Below are 17149 nucleotides of genomic sequence, written 5' to 3' on the forward strand. Positions count from 1 at the left end.
TCAACAAGGGCATTATGACCGGGAATGGATATGAGACCTAGTACAAGGCGATAGAATGATACTTTAAAGGAGAGGCTAAATTAATCACAACCTCAGAAGGGTTTATGATACAGTAGGTCGGATGGATTATATAAGAAGATCGATCAAACGAGGATTGTATACAAACTGAGGAGCGAAGGAATAGATACAAAACGTTTAGGTTGTGAAAAGAAAGAATTGATGAAATAATGAATTGATTGACATGTTAGTATTCATATACAGCCGCATGATCAAAGTTTAGTTGACTGGACAAGTTGAATGATCACCAATTTGTGCCAAAGGACCCCATAACACCACGCTCAATATAACTCCATATTCGAACACGGAAGTCTCTAACTTATCTTTTGTCAACCTTACCTTCAGATGTCATTTGAGGACTACCAAGGTCGCTTGATTAAGCTGAACATTAGTAAGACTAACTCAGAATACGCGCAAGATGCATGAGCACCATCAATTGTGTTTGAAGAAAGAAGTTATCAATTGGTTACAATCAGTATGACACCCCATTAGGCGAAAGCTGCCCCGATAGCGTCACTAGCCATTTTCAGCAAAAAGTCCAACGAATTGATGGCGGGTCCTGTCTATCTGAGCGTATGATAAACGATTGCTCAAAGTGTGATTTAGCAAGTTAACGCAAAAGGATGCAGAGATCCAGCGACATAAGCAGGAAACATTGAAAATCTCATCATCAAATCATAATGCCACATCAGGCTGGAGTCTTACGAGATTGTACCGAACCTCCACAACGCTTCATCACCCCTTGTACTGTGGTACTCTTTTCAACCTGTAAATATGTCAGTAACAGAATTTCCCATCAATCGAATATACTCACCCAAGCATAGCATGGAAATATGAACGATCCACTATCCTCTCTCACAGCACCACCTCCTCGATATCTTCTCGAATCAGATTCATCAGATGAAGAAGGTCAAGGAAATTATCCGAATTACAATGAGGGAGAATCTTCGAAACCTAAGATTAGACTCAACAATGATCTACAAGTATCAATAGATGGTATAGACGGTCAGGAATTAAATGAAGTAATCACTGGAATTGGACAATCTGGGAAATGTACAACGAGATTAACTCACGCTCAACGAATTGGAAATGTCAAGATTGGTCAGAAAATTACTGGACATGTGTATCGAAGTCGAAGTGAGAAAATCAGTATCATCTCATTGGAAGAAAGTGATTTAAATCACGAAGAAATTTGGGAATTAATCAAGGCTTTAATAGAAAAAGTGAAAGCTAAAAAGTGGTATGTTCCGATATGAATTACGTTTATACTTTCCTGCTTTGAGCTTATACAAATATGTGATTTGCCAGGATTATTATAACATCCTATGTCCCTTCAATGTATATTCCTTCCTCACTTGAACAATCAGAACGAAACACTCAGCCGCCTACTCGTATATTGTCTACAAGCAGTGCTGAGATTATTGATGGGATTAGGGGATTTGATGCTCCTAATTACCTGACCGGCATAGCGGGCGGTATAGTCTCACTGGTGAGTTTGTTCTCCTCTTCCAATGTCGCTAAGTGTTCAATCGCTCTACCGAGTGAGTGATGGGGTCAGGTACGGGGAGCTCCGGTGGTAGCGTTGCGCGTTGGAAAAGCACAAATTAAGACCACAAAGGGTTAATGGAAGAACAGAGCCAGTGTAGGAATTGTGAAACCGGCTTAAGTATTGTAGAATCAGACAATGAGCAGGACACCAATCATATACTCACCAATGGATCTGGGGAGATAGGTGTACGAGTACGTTTGATGGCTAACGCCTCTCGTTAATAGGCATCTCATCCTTCCACATCATCAATCCTACAACCAAAGACAATCCTCCTTCCACTGCCATTATCTTCACTGTCATCTTCTCAAATGTCCTCCGCACTTCAAGCTGTCTCTTCCTCCCTGAGTGACGATCTAGGACAAGCTGGTAGGCCATGGACAGAGGATGACGATGAGCCTTATGCTGCGCCCGGCATGGGTAGAGTGAAGGGTTTACACAGAGGTGTGGGCGAGGTTTCTTCAATGTACATGTAAAGGAGTTTGATGCATTATACGCCTAAGCAAAATACGCTGTATCTCAAACAGGAGACAGGAAGCATATTGCATCCTAAAACAAGGTCAACCGAGAGCATGATATTCCGCGAGTTATGACCGGCCAACACAGACGCGTAACTTTGATGTCCGGCAAACCAGATGGGTTCGTGCCTGGCGATTATCGCAAATCAATTTCCGATCGATAAGGATTTTTACTTTTGATCCGAATTTCGATGACGTTGCGATCTATACAAACCGATCTTCATTGTTTATTTACATTGCGATAACGGGAATTGAACCACTTAATAAATGAGATACAGGTCTCTTATGTTATTGCCGTAGGCTTTGATGTGCGATCGTTATTTACTTGATGTTCATCGTCGATGTCGATGTAAAGATTGTTATTCGAGTCGAGGGAGATTGGTCGATTGTATCAAATGAAGGGATATATAATTCAGATCAAATGTTATACTCCAACAATTGACAAGTATCCCTTTGCAAAAAGACCAAAATCATTTCACCGATTCACATTTGAAAGAAAAGTTTCACGTGTGCCCTTTATTGTTTTGAATTAGATATTAGGTCATCGATTCCAAAAAAAAACAAAACAGAAAAAACTGATGTCATCTCGTCGATCTGTATCCACAATTCCATCACATCTTACGAGTAATACAAATACTATAACATCATCAAGACCTTTATTACCTAGATCTCAAATTTCTTTATTATTACTTCCACCACTTGCTCATCCAATATCCACTACATCTTCATCTTCATCCATAAAGAATCATATTCAAAGTTCTAATCCATTAGAACAAAATTATAGTTTTAAGAGACGTACTTCATTAGTTCAATCAATTCAACGTCAAACTAGAAGATTATCTTTATTTAATAAAAATACAGAACAAGAAGAACATTCCAAAATGTCTACTACAAATTCAGAAGAAATTCCACAAATTATAATTGATACTAGAAATGCAGCAAGTGGTGTAACAGGAGAATCAGTTGAACCACGTCAAACTTTACCAACAGAAGATATGGAACCAAATCCTTCAAAATCAATTCCATTATCACCTAATAGACAAAAATTAATTGATGATGTAATTGCACTTTATTCTTGTCAACCAACAATTGAAAGAGTTGCAAGATATGCACCTGCATGTGTATATGATGATCAATTTGTTTATGCAAATGATAGATATAAAATGGCAGGTCAATGGTTTGGTTTACCTAAATTATTCCCTGCAAGTGAAAATTTAGGTTATGAAATTGTTAAAAATGATGATACTTTAATTCAATTCAAGAACAAACAGGTGAGACTTTTCGCAATACATTATCCATGTGATTTTATTCAGTATTGTTGATCGATTTCTTCTTTATTGATTATAGAGATGGTCTTTCCACCTTATTCCCAAAAAAGCAACTATCAATGCTCTCGTATCTATCGTTTTAGATCCAGCAACTAAAGATTCAGATTTCCCTTTGATCCTATACCACAAAGATCAAGCTAACGAGAAAGATTATTCTCACGAAGGATTTGGATTCACATTCAAGAAAACTCAAGCTGATATCGTTATGAAATTGATGTCAGACAAGAATGTCAAGTACTTCAAGGTGAGCTTTTCAAGTTTGTCACGGGTCTCGAATGTACTTGCTGATCTAATTTATCTTCTTTTGCAGGGCGATGAGAACGCTACCAAAGAACCAGTCAAGAAGTACGGCAGTGGTACAGCCGAGGCACCACTCGCTACGCATGTCTAAAAGAATTCGCAAACAGACAACTAGATGATTGTAACTAGGAGAAGCATATTGTAGCTTAATATAAATGAATTAGTGTATTTTGATTCGCGCACAGCAGTCACAACGCTGCAACTCGCTGTACATTGAATAGTCGCCGTTTCTTGGATTCTTGGGAGATTATTCATTAGTTTCTTCATTATTTATATGTGGTACAATGATTATACAAGTGATGCGTTGGCGATGCTGCTGAGGGTTACGAGATATATTGATTTTTCGACCAATGTCGATTCGATTAATTTGTTCTGAAGAATTATGATACATAACTAATCCTCCACTGCATCCCTCGGTCTATACACACCACCTCTAGATTCTATAGCTTCTATCACATCGGCAGGTGGTCGTCCAGTCACTCGAACAGCGTAAATTCCTCTCATCCTTTTATCTAAAAATCATCAATCTATCAGCAAATCATTCCATCTGAACTATTGCCTACATTGCATTACGGCAAGATAACTCTTTTCTGCATGAGGGACAATTGAAACTCACCTATACGCTGCCATCTAGCTACCCAACTTTCAGAAGGTTCCATCATAGCTATCATCCCATCATACGTTACACTAGTACATTCAGCTACTCTTTCTGCTGATCCTCTCATCTATTTTTAGAACATACTGAGATCAGCCTGATGTTTGCCAAGAAATAATTACGCTGAATGTGTCTAGTCGAGATTAACTGACCTCTAAGATCTCTTCGCAATTCGGACAGCCTTGAGTCAGAAAATCATTTGTAGATTGAAGTACTGAACATATCAGACAAGCCCGTAATTCAGTTTTTCTTGATCCTCCTTTTGGTGGCATTTTGTAAGTCTGTATTCAGCTTATGGTTCGATTGATCTAGGGTTCAGTCGAGAAATTGAACGTTGGGTGATTGAGTGAGACGCAATGTTGCTGAGTGTATTGATATCAAATAGATCAACATTAACGACAATAACCTTGAAAGTAATGATCCAAAGGCTTGAGTTATTGCCACTTTCGGCTAATTACCGAATTACCGTTCACTGTACCATTCATTCTGGATTTGCCACCCAACTTGTTGTCATAACATCTAATTCCCATTAAAGATTAAGTCAATTAACTGTAATGTAGTTCATACTTTACTTGTTCACTTTGCCAATTTCTGTTATACAAAAGCCGACTCAGGCATACAAAATTGAAGCAAAATGTCAATGAATCAAGAATCACTGACAATAGAAGAAGCTATCAAGCTTCGAGAGCAATTAGGCTTATCAACAGCTGCTCCTGTTGATGGGGAAGAAGTCCCAGTTGACAAAGATGCTGAAGCAGAAGCGAACTATGCTCAACGAAGAGAAGACATGAGGAAAGAAAAAGAAGAAAAAGATTTAAAAGAACGTATAGAAAAGTAAGTCTATATCTCATCATACCCTTCAATGTTGCGTATTTTCTGTTGAAGATACAGTATTCATACTTTTTTTCAAAATTGCAGTATACATACAGAATAGAATTGATATTTATGGTTTAACAGATCCCGAAATCGATCAGCACTTAATGCCAAGCTGAAAGGGAAAACTCTCGGTATATCGAATGAAGATGATAAGTTGGATGCCAAATCTTGGATAAAGCAACAGAAAAAAAGGGAGAAAATACGTGCGGCTGAATTAGCTAAAAGAGCCAAAGAGATGGAAGAAGCTGATAAAGCTATCTACGATGAACGTGAGTATCGGTTATCTCTCTTAAATCCTCAACAATGTCATATTCATGGAAATCGAGCTAACCTCTTGTCGTTCATAGGTGATCTGAGTGGATTGAAAGTTGGTCACGATGTTGACGAATTTCAAGAAGGAGAAGACGTGATCTTGACGCTTAAAGATGGTCGGATATTGGAAGGTGATGGTAAGTACATCTACGGCTTCTTGTTTGCATTTCGATCTACAGCTGATGGTAAATTGCACATGTATAGAGGACGAATTGCAGAACGTAAACTTAGTTGATGATGCAGCTATAAGAGCTGCAAAAGAGCGAAAGAGGAAGGCAGCGGAACAATATACAGGATACGATGATGAAGAATTCGACGAAGATAGGATTGGTGTCAAAGCCGATATATTGGGGAAATATGACGATGAATTCTCGTCTGGAAAGGCTAAATCAGAGGTAAGTGCCGTATCACCCATGTTGAATATAAAATCGTTGTCATTGTGGAAGTTTTACTAATTGTCTTTGTTAACAGGGTTTCCGACTTGGTGCGCCGGTAGAAAAGAAGATGAAGATCGTTGACGATGACACCGAGATGGGCTCTGCTCCTGCAACGAAGATCAAGCTGAATCTAGATTATACAAGTAAGTTGAGAGCTGAAAAATGTGAGAACATGACTGATAATTCGGATCAACAGAGGAGTTTGACGTTTCGGACTATGCGAAGGAAGGGGAAAAGGGATTCAAGAAGCCAAAGGTGAGCTTCTTTGTATGTGGATCGGTATGTCGACTTGCAGCTGACACCCTTGGTTGGACTGGTAGAAAAAGAAGGCAAAACGATCAACCCGGAAAGCGGAAGACGGGGATGAGGACGACATGCAAGTTGATGGGGAACCCACTTTTACAAGAAGGGTTGTTGCGGACGGGCCGGATAATCTGGTGGATGACGATGATCTTCAAGCTGCTTTGGCGAGATCAAGGCGAGAGAATGCGAAGAAGAAGCCCAAAGTAAAAGTGGAGGATCTGGCTGCGCAGAGTGAGATCGGGATGTTCCGAGGAGTTGTCCGATTTGAGCTGACCTTTTGTGTAGTTACGCAACAGAAACAAGAAGACGAAGCTGCTTTACCGGTGGATGGAGCTGATGGTGATGAAGATGGCCGGATAACTTTTGATGATACTTCCGAGTTTGTAAGAAATGTCACACTCGAATCACTTGCTGCACCGGTGAAGAAAGAACGTGTTTCTTCCCCTGGACCATCCACCTCACGTCAACCAGAACAACCCGTTGTAGTTAAGGTTGAACGTGCCGAAGAAGGCGAAATGGACGAGGACGAAGAGATGTCTGAAGACGAAGAAGATGAGGCTCTGGCTGAAATGGCTGCTAGAGAAGGTTTATCATTAGATGAGTATAGGTTGAAGATCGATAAGCAAATGCAAGAGATAGAAACTATAAAGAATGAGGAACAGGGGGTGAGTGAAATCCCAGCTAAGCGATCCGTATAACTTCAATATCGTTTCGCTAATACCTTTAATGTTGGGCGTAGGTACCGACTGAATCTGAACCTGTAATTGGAAATGGTGTAGCAGGTATTTTATCAATGCTACGTAATCAAGGTGCAATAAAAGCTACAACAGATGCGGATAAAGAAAGAGAAAGAATACAAAAAGAAAAAGATCTTTGGTTAGCAGATCATAGAAGAAGAACCGCACAAAGAGAATATGAAAGAATAATGTCAAGAGGTGGAAATAAAGATCAAGCTCAAAGAGAATTTGAAAATAGAATGAGAGAACAACAAGAAGCAAGAGATGCTTTAGATAATTATAAGACTTATAAACCTGATGTTAATATTGTTTATACTGATGAATTTGGAAGAAGTAAGTTTTATCTTTTATTCCTCCTTTTTTTAAATTGAAATTCAACAATTTTAAGATGAAAATTAATATTCATTACTTTATATTATAGCTATGACACCTAAAGAAGCATGGAAATCACTTTCACATAAATTTCACGGTAAAACTTCAGGTAGAATGAAAACTGAAAAACGTTTAAAGAAAATTGCAGAAGAACGTAAACAACTTACTTCAAGTGCAACTGATACTCCATTAGGAATGACAGATGCATTTTCAAGAAGACAACAAAAAACAGGTGAAGCTCATATGGTTTTAAGTGTAGGTAATAAACAAAGTGTACCTCAAAATAACAAAAAGAGGTAAATCAAAATCAAAATCAAATACAAATACAAACTCAAATGTATACAAAGTTGTATATCGCATAACATTAAATGTCTATTCATGCACATTTATAAAAATCGTAATATATATATCTAAGAAAAAAAATCGTGTCGTCCTCATAAGGTACATGAATGAAATTTTACCAAAAAAGTCCAGATGTTTATTTACAATTCAATAAATTACTATAATTACTTATCGGGGTTGGAAAACGCTTCTTGTTGGTGGTAAAGGGAAAGCAGGTCTTTGTTTACCTATATCTAAATTTTGCTGTTGACTCTGAGTATGCAATCCTCTTTGTGGAGTAAAACTGGATTTATTAGTTTTATTAGGTGATACAGATTGGGTTTTAATTATAGGTTTCGTCATATCTGGAGTTTGTAAAATAGCTTCAGTTCCAATTGATTTGATAGGTTCATCTTCTCTATGTCTTTTATGCCCAATCTTCGCATTTGCATTGGTATTTTCTTCAAGATTGGAATTGGGATTAGAATTAGGTGTAGGTTTGAAAATGTTTACAGAAGACAATGGTGTTCGTTGCGTTTGGATGTTAGCAGGTGACGGTGCAGATACTACTCTTTGTTTCGTTGTTGGAGCTGAATTGACTTGAGAGATTGGTTGGGGAGGTGGAGCTATGATAGGTTGAGTAGCTAATTTGTTTAATGCTGTATTCTTTTCAACTTGAGCAGTTTCCAACTGTCTTTGTAATTTACCCAATTTCTTTTCCAGTTTGGCATTCGCCTTGAACGCTTCTCTAGTTCGATCATCAGCTTCGTCCACCTCTTCCGTCTTTTGTGTTAGAGAAGACTCGAGCTGCTCGATCCTTTCTTTGAGATCGTTGATCATTCCTTCATCCACGTCAGTCTTCGGGGCAATTTGGGATTGAGCTGTCACAAGTTGAACCTTTAGTTCCGTATTTTCGGATACCAGTCTTTCTAACTCTACTTGTTGTTCATCTGAAGCTGTCTTAGCCATCTCTGACTGTTCGCGCGACCCGGCAAGTTCTTGCCTGGTTGATTCGATTTGTGCCGAGCTACCCATACAATCAGCTGAATGTCCCTTACTAGTGACACTATGAGACTTACAGCTCGTCCAATTTGATCTGAGCCTCTTTTAGACTATTCTCGGCAGATCGCTTAGCTCCTTCGGAACGTTCTAATTCGCCTTTGATCTCAGATATCATATCTTCGACTACTATTCTTGCTTCCTTGGCTGCTTGAAGTTCAATTATGGTCTCATCAAGTCGCTTTCTGCTTGACTCTTGTACGTTATCTTTCGACGAGATGACGTCCTTCAGTTCAGTGATTTCCCTTGCCAAGGCTTGTTTGTCCTGCTCAGCGATTTTCGTAGAGCCCTTTAAGGTAATCAATTCCTCTTTCAATATAATTACGGCTTGAGATTCCCCTTCGGCACTTTGCTTGAGGTTTTGTAATTCCTGTCGTAGTCCATCCATGACCACCTTATCTGCCTCAGCAGAGGCTACTAATTCCGTTTCTCGAGCCTCGGCGACTCTCAGTTTCGTTTCCAAGGATTCAGACTTCTCAAGCCCCTCGGTCAATTCGTTGACCTTGGCGTTGAGCTGTTCCTTGAGCTCCTGTATTCGGATCGTCAATTCGTGATTTGTAGACTCGAATCTGTCTTTCTCCAGAGCAGATTCCTGCGTACCCTCTTCAAGGGCTCGTTCAGCAGCGCTAATCTCCTCAATGAGTCCTGCTTTCTCAGCTTCTAGACTCTGAACTTTCTGGGTTACATCTCGAAGAACGCTCTCCAGCTCATCGACCTTGGTGCCGAGCTCCGCTATTTTCTCATCTTTCGATCGGCTCAACTCGATCAATTCTTTCTCAAGCACTCCTACCCGAGCAGTATATTCTGTATTTTGAGCATTTAGGGCAATGATTCGTTCTTCTTTCTCAGCGACTTGAGCTTCGATGGCAGATAAGATCTGCGCTTCCTCGTTGGCAGACGCACTGGCAGCTTCATGAGTATTGATGCGAGTTTGCAGAGCTTCTATTGCTTCTTGAGCTTCCTTCAGTCCCGTTCTGGATCTGGCTTCTTCCTCTTGAATAGCTTTGATTTGCCTTTCTAAGGTGGACCTTTCTTGCTCCATATCATGGATCCGTTGGGCACTCTCCGAAGCTTTGTATTCATGTTCTGTAATTGATGCTCGTAGTTTGCCAGCTGCAATCCGAGTTTTGCTAAGAGCATCCACGGCAACGCCATGTCTCATTTGAGAGGATTGATGACTTTGTCGATAAATCACCAGAGACAAGACAAGATTTCGGAGAACCTCAGGGTCTTCTTCTTGAACCGTTTGGTTTTGTCTAAGCTGCCTTTGAAGTCGGTCTTTTGCTTCTACGAGCTCTGAAATCTCCTCAAGGGTCTCCTCTTGAGCTTCTTTGGCAAGCGTCAAATTGAGATTAGCCTTTTCCAGATCGTGAGTAAGTTCAGCAATTCGAGCTATGATAATTGCCTCAATTTAGCTATAACAGCTCATGACAGAAGCCTTGTGACTTACCATCGCGTCTCCCAATCCTAGCTTGCAATTGTCTTTCCATATTGAGGTTCTGCAAAGTATTAGCCGAGACAGAGACGTTAGATCTAGATCTCATGTGACCCAAGGAAGTTCTTCGGGTCCTCTCGCCACTACCGTTATTGAGTGTTGGCACTAAATCTGTAGGAAGATCATTGTTCTCACTGAATGAGGAAGGAGGTCGAGGGGGTTCGGAAAGTTTGGCCGTCTGTCCAACATGGTGAATCATTTCCAATAATTCCTTCTGTAAGCCTTCTGCGCGCGATTCCGAGGATAACAGTTGACTGCGTAAGCTCGAGAGCGTTCCTGCTTTGTTCTGTAAAGCCAGTTCGAGTGATTTGACTTTATCTGCTTGATCGGCTAATGCACTTTCAAGACTCGTGATTCGATCAGACATTTCCGCATTCTCCGCATCATTGGCCTCTCTGCCTGCCGAACGACTCTCGTTCACAACGTCCAACTCCGCTTGTAATTTCTCACGTACTAAATTGCTCTGTTTGAGCGCTTCTTTCATCCTCTTGACATCTTCTATAGCAGATTCTTTGTCGGAAGTAGCAGCACGAATAGCGAAGTGTCTTTCGTTCTGGACAAACGAAAGATTATGTCGTAGATCGTCTCGTTCAGATCGTAATTGTGATATCTTTTGCTCCATACGGTGTAAGGCTTCGTTATCGCTAATAGCCCCCGCTTTCTTGGCATCATGGGCAGCTGATAAAGCCGATTGAAGTCGTTCGACATGTTTTTCCAATTCTTGTATACGAGTCTGTGTTTCGAGAAGATCTTGTTCTTGCTTGGAGGTTGTTGCGGTCAACTCTTTCTCGTGTTGTTCCCTCGCATTGTTCAGTTCTTGCGCAAGTCGGTCTTTCAATTCTTTGAGGTGGAACAGCTCTTCGTCTTTCTCTCTGGCTTCGCTCTCTGTCGATCGATCAGCCTGAGCATTTTCCATGTCACCCAATCTGCCTTGGACCTCGTTGAGAGATTTGACAGCTTCTTCGAATCGACCTTCAACCTCGTCGTGGGATGCTCTTGACGCGGCTAGCTCAGTATTCCTGTCGTCCAATTCGATCTGCAGAGCACTGAGCTCCGCTTTCAAATCATCAAGTTGATCTGTCAACACTCTGTTACAGGACGTCAGCTTATTGAGGTAGGACTAGCACACAAAACCAGAAAATACTCACCTGACAGTGTCGTCCTTCTCCTTCGACGAAGCCTTCGCCCGTACTTCACTCTCTTCCATTTGCGCTTCAACAGCAGCCAAATTCGCGGTAAGATCCTTCATCTGCTGAGCAGCTGCTTCGCTTTGAATATTTGAGATTTCGACTTTCTTTTCCATTTGAGCTTTTTGCTTTTCCATCGTGACCAAATCGGCTTGTGCTCCAATCAGGTCCCTTTCGGCGGCTTTGAATTTCTCCTCCAATTCAGCATACTCTGCATCGTCATGCTGTCTGGTAGACGCTGTGATTGCAAGCTCGTTCCGTTGCGATTCGAGATCGTCAATGATTTTCTCTTTCTCGACGAGGGATTTCTGCGTTGTATCGAGCTGTTCTCGGAGCTGATCGATTTGTTGCCTTGATGCCAAATTCATCTCTCGAGCTTGACCAAGATCGGCCCGAAGTTGTTGCGCTTGCAAGGACAGGATCTCGTATTCATCCTTTCTAGCACACATTTCTGCGTTTAATTCCTGAAGTTGACTGTTGATGTCATCCCGTTCGATATTGGCAATCTGTGCAATCATGTCAGCTTCTACTCGTCTTCACGAGCTTTACGGTCGAATAAATCAACTTACATTTACTTTATTCTGAGCTTGTTTGCATTCTGCCCTCAGTTGCTGTTCAACGACGGTGAGTTCTGCGAGTCGGTTCATTGTGTCTTGCAGTCGCGAGTCGATAACCTTTAGTTCTTCTTCATACTTGTCCTTTTGCTGTTGGATCTGATCCTCCAGTGCCATCTTCTCGTTTTCTAGCTCTTCTGTCCTTTCGCCCGTTGGATGAAGAACAGGTGAACCAGGAACGGGAATAGCAGTTCTCATCCGTTGAATCTCTTCATCCTTTTCAGCTAATAATTCATCGTTTTCCTTCACTAAACTTTCGAGATACTCCTTATCCCTCAACGTCTTTTGCAATTCTCGCTTTACTTGCCGTATCTCCACATCTCCCTTCGAGGTATGTGTACTATTTGATCGAACTTTGAGCAATTCGGCTTCAAGGGTCCGGATCTTCTCTTCCGCAGCTAATGATTCTGTCGGTAGTCCAGCAGAAGTTGGCAATTGTTCGAGCGATATCCGAGCTTTGCGTTCTTTCTCCAGATCAGACTCTAGCGCTGATATCAATTCGACTCTCTTTTCCAGTCCTTGAATCTCCTGTGATTTCACAGCAATCTCGTTCGTCTTTTCGGTTAACTGAGCTCGTAAATTATCGTTTTCAACTTGCATAGCTTTTTTCAGCTTGTTGATTTCCAGATTTGATCCGGAGTCTTGATTGCGCCTGTAGAAGTCTAGCTCTTCCTTCACGTCCTCCATATCACTCTCCATTTTCTGCATTTTCTTCTTCGACGTTATCTCCAAGGCTAATTTCTCATTCACAGCTTTATCTAGATCTTTCTTGCGTAACGCAAGTTGTTCTTGTAGTGTCATTACCTGATTTTCCAGTTCTATCAGCTCTGATGGCGCTGGACCGGATGCAGACATTGATCGTCTTTTGGTTTTCGGACGTGAAGGTGATGAGGCAGCACCGAAAATGTCATTCGTTGAGGAGGATGTCCTTGATGCGCCGGATGCCTGATGAAGGGTGTGACACACTATGGTCAGCCATAAACCTCACATGTAGCGGACGAGGGACATTATGGATACATGGCTTACTTGTAATCGTGCATTCTCCTCTCGAAGATTCTCGTTTTGATTCTGTAGAACCATCAAACGGTTCCTCTCATTTCGAGTAAGGGGCTATGCATACATGTTGTCTAGATCAGCTGACGAAACATTGCGCGCCTCAGGAGTATACCCACCTCGCCTGATCCCCACGGATCATTTGAATTTCCTTGTCCTTGACTCTGCAGTTTCTCTTTCTCTTGTTCGATGGATTTCAAATTAGCTTCAAGCTGCTTTATCCTGGATTGTAACGATTTGATTTGTTGAGATGCACCATCTGATCCACTATTCAAAGCTTCATCGAGCGCTACGACATCACATGTTTCATTAGGTTGAGATCCATTTCCCCTCTAGAGAACTAAGTAAAAAAGCTCACCATTTGATATTCTTTCATTATCCTTTTCTTCCTTTTTCAACTTCTCGTTTGCTTGATCTAAGCTAGACTCGAGATTCGATAATTTCAGCTTTAGTTGCGTTATCTCCTACACATCCATTAGACATTAATTTCAGCTCAAATGACAATGATACACGATGGTAAGAATTACATTTGTTTTCGTTGTCATTGTCTTTTCAGCTTGATGCGCACGTTCCGCTTCATCTCTCAACTGAACCGATTTCTCAGCTTATAATTCTTGGAAAGTCATGCAAAATTTCGAGCCAACTTACTTTATACTCTGCATCTTCTTTTGCTCTTTTAGCTTTAGTCAAATCTTCATCCTTTTTACGTTGTTCATTCTTTATAGAATTCAACTCATGATCTAGCAAAATCACTTAAATGTCAACACCCAATTCATATCGAAATATAAATAAAACTTACCCTTATGATCTAATTGACGTTGTAATTGAGTAACTTTATGTTCGAGCTCTCCAGCTCCTATAAAGGACATCTTGCTATCAGATTGAAGATTTGTACCTTACCTACTGATTCTCTTGACGTAGATGTGAATTAGATAATTGAAACGATATTATATTGATGAATATGAACAAAACAGACATATAGGTCCATAAAAACAGAAAACTAGTCGCGTCCAGCTTGGTTGTTTACTTTTATCAGCTCCCTCAAGGGGAATAAATCGATTACGTAATATAGTTCCTAGATCATGACGCTATAATTAATTATGATTGTCATTTCGCAAAAGTTGAAATAAATGCTTATGACCCTATACATGCTGATCCTTATATGAATCATTACTGTTTCGGTACTGAAGGAGGAGCAACAAGAAACCATGACTACTCTACTGATCTTACCACCTCATTTACTTGAAACAATCCAAGATCTACTAAGCGAAGATGTGGATCTACCGAAAACCTTACGAGAGGAATTGAAACGAACGACCGATCAGCAGCAGACTAATCAACCTGAACAAGATGTACAAGATGTCACTTCCAGGGAATATGAAAATCCCATTGCGCAAACGAAAGGAGAAAGTCATTCGAATCAAATGATACTGACGGAACAGCCTAAACCATTAACTATACCTCACGAGACGATAGAGAAATTATCTCGTTGGGCAGGGCTTGAAGGAGCGAAAACACAATTAATACGAAAGGGTTTAGGTGAGCTCATTTTGCATTTCAAATTGGTAAAGACTGTAAAAACTCATCAAAATATCTGTTTCAAGATCCCAATAAATTTACATCAATAAGCCTATTAGCAGGAACGGAAATATATATACCTCCAAATGAATTGGAAAGGTTAAAAGCAGCTGAGAATCCAGAGAAAGTGAGATTTTATTAAAAAATCATTTCATTTGAAAAATTTATAATCACAAAGTAAAATAAAATTAATAATGATATTCATTTGTATAGGTAAATCCATTTATACCTTCATACTTAAATCCAAATCATAAACCACCTTCAATAGGTTCAGAATATCGTAAATTATCTAAAACAATATCAACAATACTTAATATTTTATTTTCAATATTTGGTTCATCAATTGCAGTTTATCTAGTTTGTAAATCAAGTTCAGGATATTCTAATGAAATATCATTATTATTAAGTATTTTAACTGGATTAATAGTTGGTATTGCAGATTTAATTTTAATTTATTTATATAGTGATAAATTAGATAAAGGTAGAAAAGAAAGTCATAAGATTGGATTAAAAATGTTAAGAGGTACTGGAGCTTTACAAGATAATGAAGAACAGTCCCCGATACAGGATGAAGATGAGAAGGAAGACAACACTATCGTGGATTTGGAAGCAAAGGAAATTACACAGTCGACGGGAAGAAAAGTTGATATACGGTTAAGGAGAAGAGGTTTGAAGAGTGAAATTTGAGTCACGAATTGGATCATGACAACGAATCTTTGAGGATTTTCTGAGCTGTCGTCGAGGTACACAATATGCATATCTAATTATAAGGAAGTACTCGAAATAATAATCTCCTCAACAACAAGACTTCACAAAAAGAGTTTATCCAAAAATACAAGTTACTACAGCATTGTAATTGGGAAAATCCTACTGAGAAGCTTTATATCTTCTAAGATAAGTTCTAAAATCTTCAAATTCAACTTCAGGTAAATCTTTCTTTAATTGATTAATATTAACTTTAAATCCATAATTATCAAAAAATTTAGCCATAGGTCCAAGTGGACTAACCCATCTAACAAAAGTTGCTAATGGCCAATAAGTTAATTCTATTGGTTCATTCAATTCTTCTTTATAAATATTTTCAATTTCTTGAATTGTTAAATTATCACCTGCTAATTCTATAATTTTATTTAACCATTTATTTGAATTAATTATAACTTGAGAAGCAGTTTTACCTATATCTTTTATTGAAATTAATTGATGTTTTCTTTTTGGAAGATTTATAAAAAGTTTGTTTTAATAAAATTGTTCTTGAAATTTTAAACATAAATGCTGAATTAGGTAATAAATTATCCATAAATTGTGTTGGACGTAAAATTGTATATCCTAAATTTGATTCAAAAAGATAATTTTCAATATCTCTTTTAACTTCCATACTAAAAATAAAAAAATAAAAAATTAGCCTTTTTTAATCCTGGTTTGATTTTTAAGTTGATTCGTTTCTAAAAATTGAACTCACCCTGAAGCTTTTGTATCATCTAATCCACCAAAACTAACTGAAGAATAAACGAATTGTTTAACATTCCATTTTTTAGAAGCGTCAATAATCGCTTTACCTATTAAAAATTCCAGATGAATATATATCTTTATATGACAAAAACAAATTATGATCAAAAACTCACCTTGAGCTAATTCAACTTTGTCACTAACATAACCTTGTACATTAAATATACCATAAATTTCATCAATTTTTAAACCTGTAGCTTCAAATGCTAATTCAGGTTTATTCATATAATCTTTATTTACCGAAATAACTTTTACACCTGGAAGATTTGATAATTTTGTTGATTGATTAGAAGATGGATTTCTAGATAAAGCATATATGGCATATTTAACATTTTCTAAAGTATTTTGAGTTGAAAGTGCCTAATCAATCAATATTAACTTTATTGAATATGATTTATGATTCAATTAATGACTTACTTCAATAAAGGATGCTCCTTGTTGGCCTGTAGCGCCGAATACGATGATATTTTGAGCTATAGTAGACATTTCGTTTGTGATTTTACTTGGAAGAGTAGTTGTAAGTATGATAGAATTTGATATTTAAGTTTCAGTAAAATATGGTGGAGCTGATATGTTCGTTTGTTTGTTTGTATGAAGATCGGTATTGTTGAGTTGTGATTTTGATATTGAAAGGAAAACCCGAATCAGTAATCGAATATTCAACTCTTTATATACCTTTGCATTTGTATCATTTCATTGCGAACGACGATCGTTGCTTACATATCTTTATCAACATGATAAGGTAATCAGTACCTGAATTGATGAGTAGATTACTAAGGTATCGGATTAAGCATACTTTTGATGAAAACAGAGATTACTAATGATTAATCAGGGGTATCTCACCATGGAGAAACTTCGGATTTCCTTCACTTATTGCTTACTAATCTTACAAACC

General features: G+C 38.9%; 7 protein-coding genes across 7 annotated transcripts; 4 read left to right on the forward strand and 3 right to left on the reverse strand.

The window, feature by feature from the left end:
* Positions 1–890: 890 nt before the first annotated feature.
* Positions 891–2079, forward strand: I206_105907 (uncharacterized protein; the record flags this gene model as incomplete). The annotated part of the gene is made up of 3 exons (XM_019156460.1): positions 891–1297; positions 1366–1546; positions 1831–2079. 3 exons carry the CDS (start codon positions 891–893, stop codon positions 2077–2079), a joined length of 837 nt encoding a protein of 278 aa, XP_019010262.1.
* A 620-nt stretch (positions 2080–2699) lies between these two features.
* Positions 2700–3840, forward strand: I206_105908 (uncharacterized protein; the record flags this gene model as incomplete). Its single annotated transcript, XM_019156461.1, has 3 exons — positions 2700–3392; positions 3469–3693; positions 3760–3840. 3 exons carry the CDS (start codon positions 2700–2702, stop codon positions 3838–3840), a joined length of 999 nt encoding a protein of 332 aa, XP_019010263.1.
* A 302-nt stretch (positions 3841–4142) lies between these two features.
* On the reverse strand, positions 4143–4676 carry I206_105909 (transcription elongation factor SPT4; the record flags this gene model as incomplete). The annotated part of the gene is made up of 3 exons (XM_019156462.1): positions 4143–4261; positions 4366–4474; positions 4557–4676. 3 exons carry the CDS (start codon positions 4674–4676, stop codon positions 4143–4145), a joined length of 348 nt encoding a protein of 115 aa, XP_019010264.1.
* Positions 4677–5038: 362 nt separating this feature from the next.
* Positions 5039–7741, forward strand: I206_105910 (uncharacterized protein; the record flags this gene model as incomplete). Its single annotated transcript, XM_019156463.1, has 10 exons — positions 5039–5238; positions 5362–5549; positions 5628–5729; positions 5797–5987; positions 6064–6172; positions 6226–6284; positions 6350–6563; positions 6618–6997; positions 7072–7402; positions 7491–7741. The coding sequence occupies 10 exons, from the start codon at positions 5039–5041 to the stop codon at positions 7739–7741; spliced, it is 2025 nt and encodes a 674-aa protein (XP_019010265.1).
* Positions 7742–7951: 210 nt separating this feature from the next.
* I206_105911 (uncharacterized protein) lies at positions 7952–14039 on the reverse strand (the record flags this gene model as incomplete). The annotated part of the gene is made up of 11 exons (XM_019156464.1): positions 7952–8789; positions 8842–10213; positions 10272–11404; positions 11465–12009; positions 12073–13062; positions 13144–13227; positions 13290–13459; positions 13529–13634; positions 13698–13757; positions 13819–13910; positions 13970–14039. 11 exons carry the CDS (start codon positions 14037–14039, stop codon positions 7952–7954), a joined length of 5460 nt encoding a protein of 1819 aa, XP_019010266.1.
* Positions 14040–14378: 339 nt separating this feature from the next.
* On the forward strand, positions 14379–15435 carry I206_105912 (uncharacterized protein; the record flags this gene model as incomplete). Its single annotated transcript, XM_019156465.1, has 3 exons — positions 14379–14709; positions 14775–14875; positions 14962–15435. The coding sequence occupies 3 exons, from the start codon at positions 14379–14381 to the stop codon at positions 15433–15435; spliced, it is 906 nt and encodes a 301-aa protein (XP_019010267.1).
* A 180-nt stretch (positions 15436–15615) lies between these two features.
* Positions 15616–16740, reverse strand: I206_105913 (uncharacterized protein; the record flags this gene model as incomplete). The annotated part of the gene is made up of 5 exons (XM_070203208.1): positions 15616–15955; positions 16014–16124; positions 16208–16304; positions 16371–16614; positions 16672–16740. The coding sequence occupies 5 exons, from the start codon at positions 16738–16740 to the stop codon at positions 15616–15618; spliced, it is 861 nt and encodes a 286-aa protein (XP_070059309.1).
* Positions 16741–17149: the final 409 nt, after the last annotated feature.

Source organism: Kwoniella pini, chromosome 8 (assembly GCF_000512605.2).
Source record: "Kwoniella pini CBS 10737 chromosome 8, complete sequence".
Classification (NCBI taxonomy): Eukaryota; Fungi; Basidiomycota; class Tremellomycetes; order Tremellales; family Cryptococcaceae; genus Kwoniella; species Kwoniella pini.